The sequence below is a fragment of the Enhydra lutris genome, unplaced genomic scaffold (genome assembly GCF_002288905.1).
Source record: "Enhydra lutris kenyoni isolate GAN:26980312 unplaced genomic scaffold, ASM228890v2 scaffoldscaffold18, whole genome shotgun sequence".
Lineage (NCBI taxonomy): Eukaryota > Metazoa > Chordata > Mammalia > Carnivora > Mustelidae > Enhydra > Enhydra lutris.
Genome location: NW_019154102.1, coordinates 20,712,727 through 20,734,685, shown reverse-complemented (window position 1 = coordinate 20,734,685; position 21,959 = coordinate 20,712,727). Strand labels below are relative to the sequence as shown.

General features: G+C 44.0%; 1 protein-coding gene and 1 long non-coding RNA gene across 3 annotated transcripts in view; one reads left to right on the top strand and one right to left on the bottom strand.

Annotated features, from left to right (window-relative positions):
* Nucleotides 1–1,688: 1,688 nt before the first annotated feature.
* Nucleotides 1,689–3,221, bottom strand: LOC111148011 (poly(rC) binding protein 1). Of its 2 annotated transcripts, XM_022504346.1 has the most exons (2): nt 2,561–3,198; nt 1,689–2,404 (listed from the first exon to the last, which is right to left on the bottom strand). In XM_022504346.1, the coding sequence occupies exons 1-2, from the start codon at nt 3,062–3,064 to the stop codon at nt 1,994–1,996; spliced, it is 915 nt and encodes a 304-aa protein (XP_022360054.1). In that variant the 5' UTR covers nt 3,065–3,198; the 3' UTR covers nt 1,689–1,993. The 2 variants fall into 2 exon arrangements, with proteins under 2 accessions (XP_022360054.1, XP_022360053.1); XM_022504345.1 differs by having other exon boundaries at nt 1,689–3,221.
* A 1,422-nt stretch (nt 3,222–4,643) lies between these two features.
* Nucleotides 4,644–21,959, top strand: part of LOC111148013 — a 33,295-nt gene continuing 15,979 nt past the window's right edge. Inside the window, exon 1 of the long non-coding RNA XR_002640667.1 lies at nt 4,644–5,310. This is a non-coding gene — a long non-coding RNA (uncharacterized LOC111148013). The remainder of the gene's footprint in view (nt 5,311–21,959) is intronic.

The following is a 21,959-nucleotide window of genomic DNA, read 5'->3' as shown; positions in this document are numbered from 1 at the left end:
TGTCCTCTCTCAGCTTGTCATTTAGAACACATTGTTCTTTTAAGCATGTCTTTTCTGTCCAAAGACAGTGTGGACAGAAATGGACCTTTGGCTTTCTGCAGTATGAAGTATACTGAAGTCTACTACGTTGTAAGCACTGCTCTGCTTTACAAACATGCTCATTTTTTTTCACAAGCCCGAGATGTGTACTTTTAACACCTCCATGTTATACAGAGGTTAAATAATTTGCCCAAGGCCACAAGTAAGAGGCAGAACTCAAATTTGAACTCAGGTTTAACTCATGAAATTAGGTTCCCTTCAGTGACTGCCTGACTCCACAGTGGGTGGGTGTGAAGTGCATGGTAGACCCCAGGCTTACCTCCAGGGCCTCTCGGAAGCAGCTCTGTACCTCAGAAAAAAGCAGATACCCTGTAGAGAGTAAGCCTCAACAGATATTTATTGCGTGTAATACTCCCCTCTCACAGGAGTTTCTCTTTGCTGTTAGTGGATCTCCCACAGTGCCTGGGGTTTGAACTAAGCACTTTTGGCACCTAATTGTCCATTGTCTTGAATTGCCTTTTTCTAGTGTCTTTGCCTAATCATAGAGAATTTTTCTTCTTTCATCAAGTCCAGTCTACTCCAACTGGTTGGTGTGGACTTGAGGTTATTAGGCCTTCACAGCAAGATCTTCCTAATCCACTGGTAAAGATAATCAGTGGCACTTAAATCAAAGAACCTTTTGGGGTATTGTTAAAAATGCAGTTTCCTGATTAGATTTGGGGGGTGGGACCCAGGAACCTGCATTTTTACCACCACATTCTTAGGCTACAATCAGTGGATCCAGCTACACTCCTGCCTGTGAGGGCTGCCCCATTTAGGCAGGATTATTTTCTTGTATAATGACTTCTCTAACATTGCACACAGCTGAAGAATTAGAAGCTGGGCTTCTTTTGTTTCTGGATTCACCACTTGGAAGGTGTAATAACATCCTCTGACAGGCTGCTTGCCACAGGTGCATGCTTGCCATGTGCACCCCACTGGTACCATCCCCGTTCAGTCCTGGGGGCCCCAAACCCCTCCATCCCTATCACCACCCCGCCCTCGCCCTCTTCCAAATCCTCAAAACCACCCTTGACCCTTTCCCTTCCCCCACCTCAGCCCCTCCCTCAGCCCCCGCCCAGCCCTTTTCCCTCCCCCACCTCTCCTCTGGGTAACCCCCCCAGGCTCCTCCCACCTTAGAACATTTTTTTTTTTTGTTCCTAAGTTTCCCCAGTGAGATTGCGTTGGGGGGAGGGGCTGGCTGGTCGGGAGGACACACTGCCATTCATTAGGGTTCCTACGGAAGGGGCTACTTTCTCCATCTCAGAAAACCCTTGTTTTCTACCAGAGAAATGGGCAGAGGCCTCTCTCTGGAACTTGGCTGGAGGAATGTCACTCTACGGTTAAGACCCTCCGTCTGCAAATACCCCAAAGCAGGCCCAGCCTGCGGTGTTCCTTTGTTGGGACAGAAAGGGAATGGAATCTTACCAATAGGTGAAAAGGGCTAGAGAACACGAAGGATGGGCCCACCCTTCTTCCTACAAAGGCCTAACGCTAAAAGGGAAGGGGAAAAAAAACCACCAACAAAGAGTTTAAGATAGTAGTCCCAGCTTTTTCAAATATGAAGCATTTTTTAACCAATCCATTTTTTAATTTTTAAATTCTTGACATTACAGAACTAAACTGAAATTTATTAACATTCCACTCTTACATTTCTTATCGACAAACAGAAATAAAATTCATGAGCCAAAAACCCAAACAAAACTAAAAACAGGGAAAAGCTTATAAAACTAAATATGGATCCCAGCATTAACAGCTGAACAAAGAATGTGATTTTTAAATTCTTAGCGGATGATAAAGTTGTGTAGAAACTGAACACTTACAAATTATTTAAAACCTGGAATCACTGACCAGAAATTACACAGTTGGATCATGGGAAAACAGCAGAAAGGGTTTTAAGTGAACCTACACTGTTCTAGCTGCACCCCATGCCCTTCTCGGAGGAAAGCCTGGCATTGATTAGATACTGGGCCAGACTAATACTGGCAGCAGAACCAGTGATAGTAACCTGCCTACCAGAGGAGCCTTCCACGGGATTGGCAATTTTGATCTGGGCCCCGGACATCTGGCGGATCTCATTAATGTTGGCGCCTTGGCGCCCGATTATGCAGCCAATTAAGTTATTTGGAATGGTGAGTTCATGGGTGGTTTGAGTAGATGCATCCAAACTTGCCCAATAGCCTTTCACCTCTGGAGAGCTGGAGTCAATTCCGGCGAATCCGGTCCCGCCGTGCATCATGGCAAAGTGAGACTGTTGTCTTGCCACCTGGTTCAGCTTGGCCAGATCGAGCGGAGAAATGGTGTGTTGTCCTTGAATCGAGTAGGCATCTAGAGGTGGTCCCTCCAGGTCATGGGTGGCATGGGGGTAGCCCGCAGCGTCGCTGCACCGATCTTGGCCGCCCGCGCAGATGACTGGAGAGCTGGCCGGCATGGGCTGGTACGGAATGGTCATGACTCTCCCTTGCGGAGACTGGGAGAGCGTCTCCAGCATGACCAGGCAGATCTGCTTGACACACTCGGTGACAGACTGCGGCACGCCAGCAATGGTGATGGCCCGCTCAGTGGAGTTGGGCAGCATATCCCCAGCCACCTGGACCTGGGCCCCCGTACTCTCGCGGATCTCTTTGATCTTACACCCGCCTTTCCCAATCAGGGAGCCGCACTGGGTGGCCGGCACCACCAGCCTCAGGGTGACCGGGGGCCTGCTGGCCGCCGTGCTGTTGGTCATGGAGCTGTTGATATCTTCTTCCAGCTTATCGATGATCATAGCGAAGGCCTTGAAAATGGCATTGGTAGGGCCGGTCAGAGTGATGATTCTCTCCGGACAATTCCCCTCCGAGATGTTGATCCGCGCGCCACTCTCCTCGCGGATCCTCTTAACCGACTCCCCTTTCTTCCCAATGATGCTTCCTACTTCCTTTCCGTGCATAAGCAGCCGAATGGTGAGAGTCACATTTAGTCCACTTTCAGTCACACCGGCATCCATGGCGAGCGGCGGGCGGCGTTCGGGGGAGTTGGGCTCGTTACGTGGTCAAGTCTTTGGTGGCTGGCGGGGGGAGGGGAGGTGTAGGCCCAAAACTGCCGGCGCGAGGCGAGCGAGGGCCGCGGGAGCGAGCGGGCGCGGGCGGGAGGCCGCGGCGTCGTCGCAGGGTTAGGCGGCGGCGGCGGAGGGGGCGAGCGGGGCCGGGAGCGGCGGGCGGGCGGGTGGGCGAGGGCGCGGCGGTGGCGACTCCGGCGGCAGCCTCGGCGGTCTGGGCGGGGCGGGAAGCCCGCTTTCAACCCCGCGTACCCTCTGACCCCGGAAGTACTTGCCGCGCAGGACCCCTTGAAAAAAAATGAGGACCCGTCTTTTTTAGGTCACAAGATTGCGCCAACCTCCACATGGTAGTTTTTAAAAACTCTTTTTAACAGTCTAGCGTTGAACATAAAGCCCCGATGGGCAGACGCTGTGAGCCCGGCAAGGTTTTAAAACAACGTGCATTTTATTAACTCAAGCGGCACTGGCAATTGTTTTGAAATGTTAGTGTTGTGAATGGGACTGAAACATTATTTTCCCGCCTTGCAAAAGGGGTTTGGAAGCGGAGCGACACGGGCAGCCCCGGCAGTAACTGCAGGCGGCAGCTGGGACGCCGCGGATTTAAAACGTGCGCGTGAGGCGGCTAGAGCGCGTGCGCGAGGGTGTGGGGAGACGGGAGGGGCAGCGGCGGTCTTCCGGGGGGGAGGGGCGGCGAGGCGAGGCTTGTGGGGCGGGTGCGCGCGCGCGAGCAGGCACGTGGGGCCCCTTCGTCCCCGGTGCCCGGGCGCCCCGCGCCAGCCCCCACCCTTGCCCCGGTCCCCCAGCGGCGGCCGGTGAGGAAAAAGACCGAAATCCCCCCTACTGCCGCCCAAGTTGCGGCTCTGCAGTTGATTTCTGGGGAGTGCTGGAAACATGGCCATAAAAAAAGAATGGCGTCCATTTACATAATGCTTTGTTTGCATTTTGCAAGTTTCTTTCGGTTGAATCTAGAGAAACCCCATCTCCTAGTGTCTTTTTAGTCGTGGCAGTCTTGTCAGACATTTAAGACAATGGTGTGCCTCTTGGGGACCGCATTTATTTAGGGGTCCCGAGTAGTGCGGGGGAGGGTTCCTGCAATTTTCCCCACGCCGTTTAAGCTCCCTCTCTGCCTTTCTCCCCTTGGCGCAGACGCCGCGCCCCGCTTTCTTTGGGGGCGGCCCCTATCGGGCCCCGCCATCTTGGAAGGCCTTTCTTGCATTTCGCCATCGCACGTTCCTCTCGCTAAAGAAAAGTCGTTTGGGTGGCTCGTGTACGTTTATTTCTGTCCGTTTCTCTTTACTTCGGCTAAGCCAGACAGAGGAGGCACCCAGACAGACGTGTGCGCAACGTGCTTTAGAATCCCGCAGGGAGAGAGGCTAACGTGGCGGTCCCTCCGCCCCCCCTTCCTTCCCCACGGGGTGGCCGCCATGTTTCCAGAACACAAAATGGCGACACGTGTCCTGGATTTGTCGCCAACGAGAAATTGGGGTCGACCCGAAAGCTCCAGAATGCCCCCACCCCCATCCCGTGCGTCTTGGCTGGAGCCTTCCCCTCGCAGCGAGTGCTCTGCCCACCCGGGTCCAAACCTCGGCTGCCGAATTTTAATGCATTTCCTCCATTAATTTAAAATGGAAACGTTTATTAACTGAAAAATGAAGGCATAATACTGAGTTCTCGTTAGTTTTTAATTTAATACTGAGTAATGAGGGGCAGTACCAGTGGTTAATTTGGGCCCCCCAGTACCGAAGCATTTAGGAATTGCTGCTTTAAGAAATGAGATAGAAAGCTACTGATTTTCTAGACTTTTATTTCAGGCTGGTGTCCTGGAGAGACCAAGAAATGGTCTTATAAAACAACTTAAAAAAAAAAAAAAAGATAATTTCCATAAAGCCATTCAGATACCAGTGACCTTTTTCAGAGGGCATCTGGCTGGTGAACCTCAGTTTACCCACACCTGGCATTCACTTTAAGTGTGGAGGGACAGAGACAAATGTTACTGTGCATTTACCAGTGCCAGATGCTGTGCTATCATTTTACTGCATGCTATCTTTAATTTTTACAATGATCTTCTGAGGTAGGTGTTACCTCTCTCTCTCTTTTTTAACAGACGAATTCACTTAGGCCCAGAGAGATGAAGTGACTAATTCAAGGTCACACAGTGTGGAGGATGGAATCCCGATCTTCTGATTTCCTTATTGGTGAGCACATTTTCAAATTTTTCTGTAAGTTATGGTTTTAGAATTCAGTGCTATTTCGATGTTTAGGTGAGCTTGTCATTTAAAGGAACCCCTCAGGTAACCTTTTGGTGCATAGTTACCCCCAGTTTGTATCTGGGGATTCCCAGTTTTTCCTGGTATGAGCTATATCTGTAAGAGGCTCAAATGCTATTTTTTTTAATGAGGTGTTTGGGTGACGATAGGGAGGGTGAAATGATTCAGCCCTACCCAAAGGCTGAAGTATCCGTCAGCCCAGCCTTGTCTGTGGCACATTTAAATCTACCTGGCTCTGTGGGAGCAAGCAGTTTCTGTGTGTGACTCACTGGCTTCCTTCAGCTAAGCATGGGCATGACTTCGGCCTTCCTCACCCCAATATCCTAATCGAGTAAAAATAAATAATTTGACTTTGGCACCAAGTCTCCATTTCTCTGCAAATATTGAGAGAGCATGACACTGTTAGGTAAATCGTAAGTCTGTGAACTCTTCAGTTTAATGTAACAAATAAATTGTAGGCCAAACAAGGAATATGTATGTGCCTGAATAGGGCTCTACGTGCGTGTATGTTAGAGATGGAGAGAAGGGCTTTTTGCTTCTTTTAACTTATGTTAGTGCCCTATATCATAGTTTCTGAAGTGCTTTTGCATTACCATATATAATTCTACAAACAACTTTGGTAGGTGGGTATGTCATAGCAACAATGACAGTAATGGCACTATGCCAGGCACTGTTTGAAGCTTTATTCTGTATGATAATTGAGTGGCTTTCATATTTTTTTATTTTAAATATTTTATTTCTAAGTAATCTCTATCCCCAGCATGGGGCTTGGACTCAACCCCACGATCAAGATTACACACTCCACCGACTGAGCCAACCAGGTTTCCCAACAGTTTTAAAAGCAAACCACCATAAGAGCTAAATTTTACAAAATAACTCATATATGCACACGTATATGAAACGAAATCTTTGCAGAACAATACTTGTTCTTATGATGTGCGGTATACTCTGGTAGTTTCTGTTCTTTAACATGAAATAAAAAGGCACATCAAAACTAAAATGTTGTGAAACCCATTATTAGATTGTGACCAAAATGATTAATATACACATTTAATCCTCACAAAACCTGTGATGGGAGTGATGTTAATTTCCATTTTGCAGAGATACAGAGGGGTGAAGGATTTTGTCCAAGGCACAGTTATTAAGTAGGAAAATAGGGATTTGAATCTAGGCAATCTGAATCCAGAGTCTGTATATTTACCACTATGTAAGATGTGGTTTCTGCAGAGGACCTTGTCTTATAGGAGAGACAGAATTGTTTAGGGAATTAAAATTATTAGTAAATATTAAAAACTGAGGAGACAAAAGAGAAATTATATATAATTAGGAATTATATCTTGATTCAAACTATTCTGCTTCTCTAAATCTGCCACATATTTATTTTCCCTAAAGAAAATTGTATACATCGGGTCTTTCTTCCCAAGACTGCCTGTTTTAAACCGTTTTTGCCTGAAATTTTCCATTAGTTTTTTCTTATCTGAGTACCTCTAGGATTCTACCTCCTCCTGCCCCTCAATAAAGACTTCCCCTTCCCAGCTCTCAGCCTCTTTGTTTCCCCTAGAGTCCTACAAACCCTCTCTGCCTGCATAGGCCATATTAGCTGTTGATTAAATTGTAATGTGTCTTGTTGTTGATAGTGTGTTTGTACAGGCTACGTGCTGTGGATGACCTGGAAATCTGGTAAAGAGGGCACTGGACTTGGGAATCTGTGGCTCTGGCTGCCAGCTTCAGCTCTGCCACTGTCTAGCTTTGAGAAGTTTACAACCCAATTCAAAACTGGGCTTTGGTTTTCCCATCTGTAAAACAAGAGATTAAATGATGTCTTCTAATTCTGTCTAGGGAGCAATGATATTTGATGATCTTGGTTCTTCATCTCTGGAGGAGGGGAGGGTTATGTAAATATAACTTATGGTAAATTCTCCACTCCCTTCCCCAGACCTGCACTATCTTGTGGATATATAAGTGAATTACACACCACCCATTTTACAGATGAAGCCACTAAGATATGGAACAATTGACTAAATAGTCACTGCCCCACCCCTGGAGCCTCATGCATGACTCTTCTCGTATTTGAATGACTGCAGATTAGTTAAGGAGTTTAATGAGGTTGTGAAGGTGAGTCAGGCCTAGACTTTGGAAGTTTAACCACAGGATTTATATTCCATTCAGAGGAAGGACTTTTGCTTCTTTTTACTTCACATTGGCATGTTTCGTGAAGTAATTTTTGAAGTGATTTCATGTTAATCATCACAGACAACTTTGCCAGGAAAGTATTATTATGCCCATTTTTATGGAAGAGCCATCTGTGGATCAGAAGGGTGAAGTGACTTGCCCAAGGTTGCACAGCTTGTCAGAACCTGAGCTGGGTCTCTTGAGTGTTGGTTGTGTCTTGTTCCTCTTCTTGGCTTCTGATGCTTTGACACATGGAATAATTTTATTTTTAACTCAAAAAGCTTTCAATCTAGTTTTTATTCTTCTGTCCTAGAGCAGCCAGTCCACTTACGTTAGGTTCCTGATTTTTTTGGTTTAAGAAAACCTCTTTCGGGGCGCCTGGGTGGCTCAGTGGGTTAAAGCCTCTGCCTTCGGCTCAGGTCACGGTCCCAGGGTCCTGGGATCGAGCCCCACATCGGGCTCTCTGCTTAGCAGGGAGCCTGCTTCCTCCTCTCTCTCTCTGCCTGCCTCTCTGACTACTTGTGATCTCTGTCTGTCAAATAAATAAATAAAATCTTAAAAAAAAAAAAAAGAAAAGAAAACCTCTTTCTCTTTTTCTCTAATGTTTACATTTATGGGTTTGGGGAGTGGTGGGAATTAATCCTCTGGAGACTCTGGAGGCAGGGACCACATTTTTTCCCCTTAATCTACCTGGTCCAGCAAGTATACGATAGCTTTTTAAGTTTGCCCTACCAACATGCAACATTTTTTTTTCCGTCTTTTTCTTAAAAATTTTTTATTTTTTTAATTACTTTTCAGTGTACTATAGAATTCATCGCTTATGCACCACACCCAGTGCTCCATGCAATACGTGCCCTCCACAATACCCACCACCTGGCTGGCCCAACTTCACCCCCCCGCCCCTTCAAAACCCTCAGATTGTTTTTCAGAGTCCATAGTCTCATGGTTCATCTCCCCCTCCAATTTCCCTCAACTCCCTTCTCCTCTCCATCTCCCCATGTCCTCCGTGTTATTTCTTAGGCTCCACAAATAAGTGAAACCATATGATAATTGACTCTGTGCTTGACTTATTTCATTCAGCATAATCTCCTCCAGTCCCATCCATGTTGATACAAAAGTTGGGTATTCATCCTTTCTGATGGAGGCATAATACTCCATAGTGTATATGGACCACATTTTCCTTATCCATTCATCCCTTGAAGGGCATCTTGGTTCTTTCCACAGTTTGGCGACCGTGGCCATTGCTGCTATGAACATTGGGGTACGGATGGCCCTTCTTTTCACTACATCTGTATCTTTGGGGTAAATACCCAGTATTGCAATTGCAGGGTCATAGGGAAGGTAACATGCAGCATTTTTTTAAAAAAAACATAATTTCGGGGCGCCTGGGTGGCTCAGTGGGTTGAGCCGCTGCCTTCGGCTCGGGTCGTGATCTCAGGGTCCTGGGATCGAGTCCTGCATCGGGCTCTCTGCTTGGCGGGGAGCCTGCTTCCCTCCCTCTCTCTGCTTGTCTCTCTGTCTACTTGTGATCTCTCTCTGTCAAATAAATAAATAAAATATTAAAAAAAAAAACAACATAATTTCTTTTTCTCTTACTCCTTTAGAATTTGCTTCTCGGGCGCCTGGTTGGCTCAGTGGGTTAAGCCGCTGCCTTCGGCTCAGGTCATGATCTCAGGGTCCTGGGATCGAGTCCCGCATCGGGCTCTCTGCTCAGCAGGGAGCCTGCTTCCCTCTCTCTCTCTCTCTCTGCCTGCCTCTCTGTCTACTTGTGATCTCTCTCTGTCAAATAAATAAATAAAATCTTAAAAAAAAAAAAAGAATTTGCTTCTCATTTTTCTTTTATTTCAAATTATAGTAAATTGGGGCTCATGGGTGGCTCAGTTGTTAAGCTTCTGCCTTAGGCTCAGGTCATGATTCCAGGGTCCTGGGATTGAGCCCCGCATTGGGCTCCCTTCTCAGCGGGAAGCCTGCTTCTCCCTCTCCCACTACCCCTGCTTGCGTTCCCTCTCTCGCTGTATCTTTCTCTGTCTAATAAATAAAATCTTAAAAAATAAAATGAAATTATAGTAAATTGTGAGGGCCTTGACCCTATCACTTTCTGCGATACTACAGAGTATAGCTTAAGGAGTATTTGTAAATATATGTATTTTAATGACATTTACCCCTTTATTAATTTATTTAAAAGGTGTTACTTATTTTAGAGAGAGAAAGCAGGAAAACAAAGAGAGAGATTGAGAGGGAGAAATGGACTCCCCACTGAGCAGGGAGCCCAGTGTAGGGCTTAACCTCTGGACCCTGAGATCATGACCTGAGCTGAAGGCAGATCTTCCTTCCCTTTCCCTTTCCTTTTTCTTTCCTTTTCTTTTCTTTTCTTTTCCTTTCTTTTCTTTTCTTTTCTTTTCTTTTCTTTTCTTTTCTTTTCTTTTCTTTCTTTCCTTCCTTCCTTCCTTCCTTCTTTCTTTCTCTCTCTCTCTCTCTTTCTTTCAGATTTTATTTATTTGACATAGGGAGAGAGAAGGCACGAGCAGGCAGAGTGGGAGATGGAAAACCAGGCTCTCTGCTGAGCAAGGAGCCTGATGGCAGGGTTCAATCCCAGGATCCTGGGATCATGACCTAAGCCGAAGGCAGATACTTAACGGACTGAGCCATCCAGGTGCCCCACTATCTTTTCTTTTATTTATTTATTTTTTTAATAAGATTTATTTATTTATTTTAGAGGGAGAGATAGAGCACACCCATGCACAAAGTGGGGGCGGAGTGGGCAGAGGGAGAGGGAGAGAGAGTCTTACGCAGATTCTGTGCTGAGTGCAGAGCCCAACTTGGGGCTCGATCTCATGACTCTGAGATCATGACCGGAGCTGAAATCAAGAGTCAGATGTTTAGATGCCACCCAGGTGCCCCTAGCCTAAGAAATATTTTTTACCCATTTTATGGATTGTAACAAGAGTAATAATATTAATCTCATATACTGATGATCTTGTGCTGCTGTTATGGGGTTATTACTGGGTTTTCTCAGAAACATAAAAAATATATTGATGTGCTTTATACAAGTGCCCAGGAGGTACAGCAACATTCTTGTCATAAGTTCTCCTAGTTGGGGAAAGTAATGTCCATGGATTCCTCAGGGTTACTCTGACTGAAATAAGGCATGGAGAAGGGAGTGCAGAGAAAAGTTAAAAGGAAAATGAGAACAGAATACAAATGCAAAGTATAGAAAGTAAGGAAGGAAAAAAGGTAAGAAAAGGAAAGAGAAAAGACTAGGGCAGAGGGAAGAGAAGTACACAGGATTGTTGGAAGAGATGTGAAGAAAATAATTCAGAAGTCCATTGGGCCCTCGTGTGGTGTGGGAAGCATAGGCTGCTGTCTTGCACCAAGAAAGAGCAGCTGATACGACAACTCCTGAGCACCATGTCTCTTTTTTATCCTCTCTTCCCAATGACAGGTTGGGAAAATTGCTTTGCTTTTGCTCTCAACTGGGGGATGTAATTAAGATGCTGGTAATTTTAATATTAGCCTCAGATCAGTTGGTATATCAAGGAAAATGTGCTACAAAGATCACTTCAAGTATTCTAGGTCAAAATTGATCTTATTCATTCAGTCAGCAAATAGTTTTTTTCTTTTCTTAATTTTCTTTTCTTTTCTTTTTCACATTAACTCAACTCCCAGCATGGGGCTTGAACTCAGGACCCTGAGCTCAAGAGTCTCATACTCTACCGACCTAGCCAGCCAGGCACCCCAGTCAGCAAATACTTACTGATTGCTTGATACATCCCAAACACTGAGGATACAGAAATGAATGAGATCCTGTCCTTGCCTTCAAGATGTTTGTGACCAGGAGAGCGACACTGACAAGTAAACAGATTCACAGTATAGTACATTACTATTTTAGAATATGAGTAAGCAGAGGATGCTATGGGCTTAGAAGAGGGTCCTTTATTCAGCCTTAGAGGGGATCCAGAAAGGCTACCTAGAGAAGTTGGCATTCAGGCTGAGTCCCAGGTTAGCAAATTGTAGGGTGGAGGGCAGGAAAGGAGAACTCTTGAGAAGGGAAACAAAGGCCTAAAGGCTGAGTGTGCACAGTCCATTCAGAAGTTGAAGACATTTCAGAAAGGATGCTTGCATGATCTAGTGTTTGGTGATGATTGTTCTGCTACTTCAGAAGTGTACGTTATCGAGACTTGATTGTGCTTACATACAGAAAGGTTAAGTCTTATTTTGTAGCAGTAATTCTCATTTAAGATGTAGACATCAGAAATTGTATTTCTGGTCTAGAGATCCGAAGGAGAAAATGTAAGTAAAGCAGTTTTTGAATTAGCAAATGATTGTTCACCCTCTGTGAGTAAAGGAAAGAAGATACAGGGCATAGTATATCCTTTTCTTATCCAAGTTTTGGACATGGGTTGTGTTCTGCTTTGTTTTCAAAGGGGTGTGTGTGTGTGTGGAAATTTATGGTTTTTGTTTAGGTGGTTAGGATGTTTGAGTTAGGAAGGAGGGAAAGGAGTTCAAGAATAACTGCTACTTTATGGCAGAACAAAAGAAATACATTTATTCATTTATTTATTTATTTATTTATTTTTAAAGATTTTATTTATTTATTTGACAGAGAGAAATCACAAGTAAGCAGAGAGGCAGGCAGAGAGAGAGGAGGAAGCAGGCTCCCTGCTGAGCAGAAAGCCCGATGTGGGGCTCGAACCCAGGACCTGGGATCATGACCTGAGCCGAAGGCAGCGGCTCAACCCACTGAGCCACCCAGGTGCCCCTATTTATTTATTTTTTTAAGAAATACATTTAAATAGCACATTTCTCTGATCCCACCTACTGAGCACAAGCAAGACTTAGTTGGGAACTTTGTTTCAGAGACACAGTTAATTCAACCAGACAAAGCATTTGTTCAGCATTATTTGCTGTGTAAAATCTGTTGTGTCTGGATTAAGCACATTGATTTTTGGTTTTTTGTTTTTTGAGACATGGTTATAGCTGCATTAAATAAAAACCTTATGTGTATTCATTGGACAATACTGGGATTTTACCTGGATTAAAAGTAAAAAAAGTACTGTGTGGAATAGGGAAGAACGTGCTTAGAAAGTAGCACACAGATTCTGTGGTCATTTCTCAGTCATCTTGACCTCTCTGTAGCACCTGACACTCCCTCCTTGCACTTTAGTTTCATTTGGCTTCTACAATGCCACTCCCTTGGTTTTCCCCTGCCTCATTGGCCCCTCCTTCTCAACCCCATCCCCCTTTTTTGGCCTCTCATCCACAGCCCCCTTTTGAATCCTTCTTATCTTCTTAGCCTCTAATGATGGAGTACTCGGATCAGTCCGTGCATCTCTTCTCTGTTTACACTCATTCCCTAGGTGTTCTCTTTCAAGACTTTAAATGCGATTTGTACTCTGACAATTCTCAAGTGTATATCATCAGCTTGGATGTCTTCCCCTGAACTTAAGACTCTCTTATCTGACTGCCTGCAGGATATCATCTCCACTTGGTTATTTAATAGCTTCTTGAGCTTAACATATTCAGCAAATTAATTTTGAAACTTCTCTCAAATGTGTACCTCCGGGAGCTACCCGTTGGCTCAGGCATTTGGGCATCTGGCTCTTGGTTTCAGCTCAGGTCATGATCCCCTGGGTCATAAGATGGAGCCGTGTGTCAGGCTTCATGCTCAGTGGGGAGTCTGCTTGAGGATTCTCTCTCTCTGTCCCTTCCTCTACTGGAGCACTCTCTCTCTCTCAAATAAATAAATAAATCTTCAAATGTGTACCTCTGCCAGTTCCTCCCCATTTTAGTTTCAGTTGTATTGAATATATGGAGGACTCTCCCTTGACTCCGTTCTTTTCTTTTTAAAGTTTTAATTTATTTATTTGACAGAGAGAGAGTGAGAGAGCACAACCCAGGGGGAGCAGCAGAGGGAGAGGGAGAAGCAGACTCCCTGCTCCCTGATGCAGGGCTCAATCCCAGGACCCCGGGATCATGATCTCAGCGAAGGCAGACGCTTAATTGACTGAGCCACTGAAAAAGGTGCCCTGGCTCTGTTCTTTTTCTTACTTTCCTCATATAGTCCACTAGCAGGTCCTGTAAGTTCTACCTTTAAAAACATCCAGGATTTGAACACTTCTTACTGCCTTTCCTGCTACTTTTGGAATAGGCTTCCCTTGGTCTAACCTGAACAGTGATCCTGTTAAGTGTCTATCAAATCATGCCACTCCTCTGCTGAGAAGTGTCATCTGGGTCCCACCCATGTTAAAAATTAAAGTCCTTACAGTGGTCTAGGAGGCCACATAGGATCTTCAGCAGCACTCTTGAGGCTGCTCCTGACATCATCTACCACATTCCCCTTGTGCTCTGGACACTTCGGTCTCCTTGAAGTTGCTCCAACATGCCAAGCCTTGGACTTCTGTAGTTGTATTCTTTCCTGGAATACTTCTTCCAGTTACCAGTATGGCCTCCTCCCTTACCTCCTTCAGGTTTCTGCTTTGTTGTCTAGTTTGTAAAGCATTCCTTGACTTCACTATTTAAAGTAAAACCATCTCCTGCTCTCTGCCTTCACCGTTCCCTTTCCCTACTTAATTTTTTTTCCATAGACGTTATTACTGTTTGATATACTATTCATTCATTATTCATATAGTTATTGAGCTATTACTATGTGCCACGCACTGTTCTAGAGATTCTCTCTACCATAGTTTGTTTATCACCTGCCACTGAAATGTAAATTTCATGATAGCTAGGATTTTGTTTTGCTTGTTGCTATATCACCATCTCCTAGAATAGTGCCTAGCACTTGGGAGTTGAATGAATACGTTTTTTAAATTAATGTATGGGGTTATGTGCCAGATAATGAGGGGAAGATCTGTATGAATAACATATTGTTTCTGCCTTAAAGTGACGCAGTCTAAAAAATGTTTTGATCTGAATAGTGCTGTGCTTTCTAACAGGGTAAAGTGATACACCATTTTGAAAATATCCTTGAATTGCAAGGATACGGCTCTCCTTAGAGATGAAGTCCTACTTTGTTAGGCTTATTGATAATTTGTACTATTTCTGGGAGGGCAGGATTGATAGCTCATGGGATTAGTGGCTTTTTGAGTTACAGTTTTTCTTTGGTCTTGTCTTACTAGAGCAGGAGTTTCTTTAAAATCCTGTTATCAGTCTTGGTTCATTCAGATACCTTCTAGGAACCCGCTATCATAGCCACTTCTTCTCAGCATAAGTGAAGGAGTTTTCTATCTTTATCTTCCTCCATATCTGAAAATTCTTTTCCAGAAACCCTGGTCACCCAGGTACTAGCTGTTTGGTCTTGAACCTCTCAGAACCTCAGTTTCTGCACTTGTCAAATAGAGATAATGATGAATGACACCTATCTTCTTGTGAGGATTAAATGACTAAAGACTGATTTTGAGAATGGGGGAGTAGAAAGGGAAAAGAGATAGAGGACAATTTCTTTTCTTTTTTTGTGGGGAGGGGCAGAGTGAGAAGGAGAGAGAGAGAGAGAGAATCAAGCAGACTCCATACCTAGCACAGAGCCTGACATGGGCTTGATCTCAGGACCCTGAGATCATGACTGGAGCCAAAATCAAGAGTTGGATACTTAACCAACTGAGCCACCCAAGGCGCCCTAAGGACAATTTCTTTCTTTCTTTCTTTTATTTTTTTAAGATTTTATTTATTTAGGGAGGCCTGGGTGGCTCAGTTGGTTAAGCCGCTGCCTTCAGCCCAGGTCATGATCCCAGGTTCCTGGGATCAAGTCCCGCATTGGGCTCCTTGCTTGGCAGGGAGCCTGCTTCTCTCTTTGCCTCTGCCTGCCACTCTGCCTGCTTGTTCTCTCTCTCTCTCTCTCTCTCTGACAAATAAATACATAAAATCTTTAAAAAAAAAGATTTTATGTATTTATTTGACAGACAGAGATCACAAGTAGGCAGAGAGGCTGGTGGCGGGGGGTGGGGGGGAGCAGGCTCCCTGCTGAGCAGAGAGCCCAATGCGTGGTGGCTTGATCCCAGGACCCTGGGATGGTGACCTGAGCCAAAGGCAGAGGCTTTAACCCACTGAGCCACCCAGGCACCTGACAATTTCTTTTTTTTAGTGACTAGTGTATATTTCTATTTTGAAAAAATTAAAAAAAAATTTTATTATTTTAGACAGGGAGCAGGATTGAGAGCATGCATAGGGGTAGAGGAAAAGGCAGAGAGAGAATCTCCAGAGGACTCCCAATAGAGCATGGAGCCCAATCAAGTGTGGGGCTTGATTCCACAACCCTGAGATCAGGACCTGAGCCAAAATCAAGAGTTGGATTCGTAACCAACCAACCCACCCAGGCGCCCCTTGAAAAAAAATTTTAACGTGTGTATGTTTCTTTTCTAGTGAGAGGAGTGAAGATTTTTTAATTCAATTTTACTTTTTAAAAGATTTTATTTATTTATTTGACAGAAAGAAACATAGTGAGAGAGGTAACACAAGCCGGGGGTGTTGGAGAGGGAGAAGCAGGCTTCCCACTGAGTAGACCCTGGGATCATGACCTGAGCTGAAAGCAGATGCTTAACAACTGAGCCACCCAGATGCCCCTGAAGATTTTGTTTTTAAAAACAAAGGTGTTAATATATTGTTTTTTTGCAGAGTAGGAGGTTTTTTTGTTTGTTTGTTTTGTTTTTTGAGGTTTCTGGGAGTTTTTTTTGGTGCAAAAAGGAGATTTTATTAAAGCAGGGGGACAGGACCCATGGGCAGAAAGAGCTACTTTAGAGTAGGAGGTTTTTAGAAAATACGTCCTTGTCTTTCCACACAGATACTTACTTCTGTAGTATGAGGGCAGTAAAATACTAGAACCCCACCCCAGGCTGCCCAGTGAGCTGGTGTACCATTTTCCTTCCTTCTTTCTTTTTTTAAAGATTTTATTTATTTATTTGACAGAGAGAGAGAGAGATCACAAGTAGGCAGAGCAACAGAAAGAGAGGGGGAAGCAGACTCCCCACTGAGCATAGAGCCCAATGCGGGGCTCGATTCCAGGATCCTGAATCATGCCCTGAGCTGAAGGTAGAGGCTTAACCCACTGAGCCACCCAGATACCCCAACAACCATTTTCTTTCTTTTTTTTTTTTAGAAGATTTTATTTATTTATTTGACAGATAGAGATCGCAAGTAGGCAGAGAGGCAGGCAGAGAGAGAGGAGGAAGCAGGCTCCCTGCTGAGCAGAGAGCCCGATGTGGGGCTCGATCCCAGAACCCTGGGACCATGACCCGAGCAGAGGCTTTAACCCACTGAGCCACCCAGGCGCCCAACAACCATTTTCTTTAAGTGAAGCTGGAACTCAGGAAGTAGTATTTGAAGAGGCTCAAAGGGATTGATGATAATAATAACAGCAATAATAGTAATGGCTAACTGATGAACCAGATACTTTATGTAAATAGTCTTATTTTAATAGCATTGCAACCATGTGAAGGTTGGTTATATGAGAAATAGAGCAGTGTAGGAGTAAGGAGCATAGACTCTGGGGTCATACTTCCTGCCCTGACTTCTCAGCTTTGTCAGTAACTAGCTATGGCCTTGAATTAGAAAACTGCCTTTTTCCTTATCTATAAAATGAGGGTACTAATAGTACCTGCCTCATAAGGTGGTGATGATTAAATGATGTAAGCTATGTAAAGCTTAGCATAGTGCTTGGCAGATAGAAAGTGCTCACTATGGGCTGGAGGGGAGGTGGGTGGGGGGATGGGGTAACTGGGTGGTGGGCATTAAGGGGGCACTTGTTGGAATGAGCGCTGGGTGTTAAATGCAACTGATGAATCATTGAACTCTACCTCTGAAACTAGTAATATACTATATGTTAATTAATTAAATTTTAAAAAAAGGACCCCCCACCCCAAAAAAAGGGAGTGCTCACTATGGGGTGCCTGGGTGGCTCATTCAGTTAAGTGGCTGCCTACAGCTCAGGTCATGATCCCAGGGTCCTGGGATGGAGCCCCACATCAGGCTACTTGCTGTCAGGGAGCCTGCTTCTCTCCTGTCTGACATTTCCCCTGCTTGTGCTTGTGCGTGCGTGCTCGCACTTGCGCGCGCTCTCTCTCAATCTCTCTCTCTCTCTCGCTGTGTTTCAAATAAATAAATACAATCTTTTTTAAAAAAAAAGTGCTCACTAAGTGTCACTTAAAACAGTTAAAGCAGATGGAGAAGCAGAGACTTAGAAAGAGATAAGGTATGCCTAAGTGACATAGCAAATAAATAACAGAACAGTAATTTGCTCCTGGGCAGCCAAATTCCAAGGCTCTTGTTTTTTTCTTTCTTTCTTTTTTTTTTTTTTCAAATAGGTTCTAACATGGGACTTGAACTCACTATGCTGAGATCAAGAGTTTCAGGCTCTACCAACTGAGCCAACTCTTGTTTCTTACCATTATACTGTACCACCATCATAGATTGAAGGGAAGAGTTGGACATGAACTGCACTTTGTCCAACTTGAGGTGAGCATAGATCTGGAGGTCACACCTGGGCTCAGACCTACGTAAGGTTTATTTGTGATCTTAAGTATCTTATCACCATAGCATGTACTGGTTATTCTCTGAAGTGATTTTTCCCTAGATCCAAAGAAATGAAAGAGTGATGGGTCATTTAATAGTCTTCTGCTGAGAGGTTGAGTGTTCCCTGGCTGGGACCAGGAAATGAAGCTGAATAAACACCTGTATCTTACTGCTTTTGGACCTGTGTAGGAGCTTGTCCTGTCTTTCTTGTTACTATGATTGTGTTTCCTAATACAACTGGTAACGATGAGAAGCAGAGCAGTGTATACATTGAATACTTTATGTGCCATGTGTTTGACATCTATTCTTTATTTTTTTTTAAAGATTTTATTTATTAATTTATTTGACAGAGAAAGAGAGATTGCGAGAGAGAGCGAGAAAGAGAGAACAAAGATGGGGAGTAGCAGAGGGAGAGGGAGAAGCAGGCTCTCTGCTGAGCAGGAAGCCCAATGTGGGGCTCAGTCCCAGGACCCTGGGATCATGACCTGAGCCAAAGGCAGACGCTTAACGACTGAACCACCCAGGTGCCCACTCGCCCTTTTCTTAAGATTTTATTTATTTATTTATTAGAGAGCAAGAGCGGGAGCACAAGTAGGGGAGCATCATCTATTCCTTAATGTAACCCTATAAGGTAGTTACTCTTTCTCTATTTTATAGAAACAAAGAGATTCGGAAACATGCTTAAACTCACATAGTCAGTGCTGGGATTTGAATATGCAATCTGGCTCTAGGGTCCACATTCTTAACCTCTACACTTTACTGTTTCTATTCTTTTCTCACCTGTCTAGAGCACATAGTATGAGGCAGATAGCTTAGTAGGGCCTGTCCTATTTTTCCTCATTTGAGAAATGGGAGGCTTTTGACTACTGGGCTAGAAATAAGGAGACCTGTGATCTCATCAACCTTCTCACCAATTTGCCACATCCAGGACTTCAGTTTTCTCAGCCTTATTGTCCTCATTCATTAAACAAAAGGGTCACTCTAGATGGTCTCTGAGATCCCTTCTAACTCTGATGTTCTCACTGACCATTTGAAGTGAGGAGACTAATACTTGCTCAGCTCCTTGATTTTGGAGTGGTGGTATTTGTGGGCTTTTAGGGACCCTGCTTTGTGTAAGGGAGGATGCCAGATTTCAGGACGGAGAATATTGCCTTCCTGAAGAAGGTAGGTCTGGGCTCTTTTTTGAGGCTAGTTGCCTAGGGAACCTAGCCTCCAGCCAGCAACAGTCAGGAATGCTTTGGTTGAGAGTTGGGTACAGATAACTAAAACAAGCAGCACATTTAGGTTTCGCTTTCCACACTCCCCTGCCGTGGGTCCCCCCCAAGCTACCTTTCCTTTATAAGCTTCCAGTTTTATACACTTTCTGTATGTTAGTACTTTGTTAAGAAGTTTGCTATTTAATCTTCATAGTAACCTTATGAGGTAAGTACTATTCTAAATTTACAGATAATGAAAGTGAGGCAAATAGAGTTAAATAGTCTGTCTGTAGTTACTCAAGTGGAAAGTGGTATCCAACCCACTGTGTTGTACCGCCTGGTTGGAACTTAAAAAAAAAAAAAAGCAGAGGGAGGAACTCTATTAGTGATGTTTGTTTTGTTTTTGTTTTTGTTTTATTTAGAATGATAGACTTGGAGTTGGAAAGGCCCTTGAGGTAATAGTCAATCTCCTTGTCTCCTGTCTGTCATCTAGTTGCAGGAATGCTTTCCATTATCCCCCTAACAGATGATCACCCAAGTTCTTTTTGAATGCTTCCATTGTTGGGGAGCTCATTACTTCTTGAGGAATCACATTATATGTTGAATAGCTCTCTGGTAAGATACTAGTTTTTGTTTTGAATTTAAATCTAATTGAGATGATTTCTCATCAGTTTTAGACCTGTTCTTTGGAATCATACAGGATAAATACAATCCGTCTTTCAAATTCCAGTCTTATGAATGTTTGAATTCACTCTTCCTATTTATAAGGCATTTTGCAGTTTTCTCATAGCATCTAAACTTGCTTTCAATTTGGATTGGTCTGCACAAAAGCAATCGCTGTTTTTTACTGCTTTGAAGTACAGCCTTGCAACAACAAATACGTATTTTATTTCTTACGGTTAGGCACAAAATATGGGCCCTTCCCACATCTTTGGAGAATGAATGCATAGTTAGCTGAGTCTCTACAATTGTATATGAGTCTGGAGGGTTTACATTCTTCTACTTTTGTAATCTCTAGGACATTAGACTCAGAGCCACATGCTGTCAGAGCTCACAAAATGGCTGGAAGTTTATCCCGGCATTTGACAAAACTGCATTTACTTCATTGGGCCACTAGGTGATGAACAACTCACAAAGCCAGACTTCCAGGGATGGTTGTGTATAGGAGTTTCTGTTTATACGTGAAAGGCCATCAGAAGTCATCTGGTTCAGCCTCATTAAAAGGTCTTTTTTGGGGGAGGGAAGACATGTCTTGTGTACACTTTGTCTTTTCCAGCTTTGCTCCAGTTTTAAATATTAATTTGAATAGGATGTTTCTTTCTGTGAGTGATTTTCTTAGAAAAGGGGCATGGATGGTACTTTGAAGGTCCTTATATGTCCAATTGTGTGTGTACAATGTGTGTATGTATATTTTTGTAAGAGTTTATTTATTTATTTGGGAAGATTTTACTTATCCATTTTATAGGAGAAAGGGGAAAAAATCATGTGTGCATTCAAGTCGGGGAAGGGAGAGGGGAAGGACAAGCTGAGCACAGAGCCTGAAGTGGGGCTCAATCTCATGGTCCCAAAATCTTGACCCCAGCTAAAATCAAGAGTTGGACACTTAACTGACTGAGTCACCCAGGCGCCCCATGTGTTTATTCACAGGTAATGTCTCCACCCAGTGTGGGGCTCAAACTTACAGTCCTGACATCAAGAGTCACATGTTGTACCAACTGAGCCAGCCAGGCACTCCTGAATTTTACCATAATGTAGGAATGATGTCTTGGCTGGGTTTAGGATTCTTAAATAGTAGTTCTAGTCACTACAAAGTCTGTATGCAGCTTTCTGCTGTATTCAGTATCTAGTGATACAGATGGGAAGTCCAGTGCCAATAGGATTCTAAGTAATTACCTGTTCTTTCTCTTTGGAAGTTTGTAAATTTTTTCTTGCTTAGCATTTCATCTTGATACGCTTTAGGTGTGTGTCTTTTTTTTTTTTTTTTTTTAAGATTTTACCTATTTATTTGATAGAGTGCTCGCTTCGGCAGCACATATACTAAAATTGGAATGATATTTATTTGACAGAGAGACAGCAAGAGAGGGAACATAAGCAGGGGGAGTGGGAGAGGGAGAAGCAGGCTCCCTCCTGAGCAAGGAGCCTGATGTAGGGCTTGATCCCATGACCCTGGGATTATGACCTGAGCTGAAGGCAGACGCTTAACAACTGAGCTACCCAGGCACCCCCAGGTTTGTGTCTTTTTAAAATAACTCTGCTTGGCACTTATTGAACTGTTTAGACTTAAAAATTTGTCTTGTCGGGGCACCTGGGTGGCTCAGTGGGTTAAGCCTCTGCCTTCGGCTCAGGTCATGATCCCAGGGTCCTGGGATCGAGCCCCGCATCGGGCTCCCTGCTCAGCGGGGAGCCTGCTTCCTCCTCTCTCTCTCTGCCTGCCTCTCTGCCTACTGTGATCTCTCTCTGTCAAATAAATAAATAAAAAAAAATCTAAAAAAAAAAAAAAAAATTTGTCTTGTCTTAGTTCAAGGAAGTTTTATTGCTTTCCTTCCACCTGTTTCCAACCTCCTCCATTTATAGATGAGGAAACCATGTCCAGAAAGGTTAAGCTACTTGTTCAAGGTCACTCAGCTAGTTAATAGTGAACCTAAGCAAATAATTTGATTTCTTCTTTTTATTTAAGATTTTGTTTATTTGATAGTGAGAGACACA

Excerpts from the sequence above, each read along its gene's own strand:
- LOC111148011 (XM_022504345.1), bottom strand. The coding sequence starts at position 3,064 with ATGGATGCCGGTGTGACTGAAAGTGGACTAAATGTGACTCTCACCATT.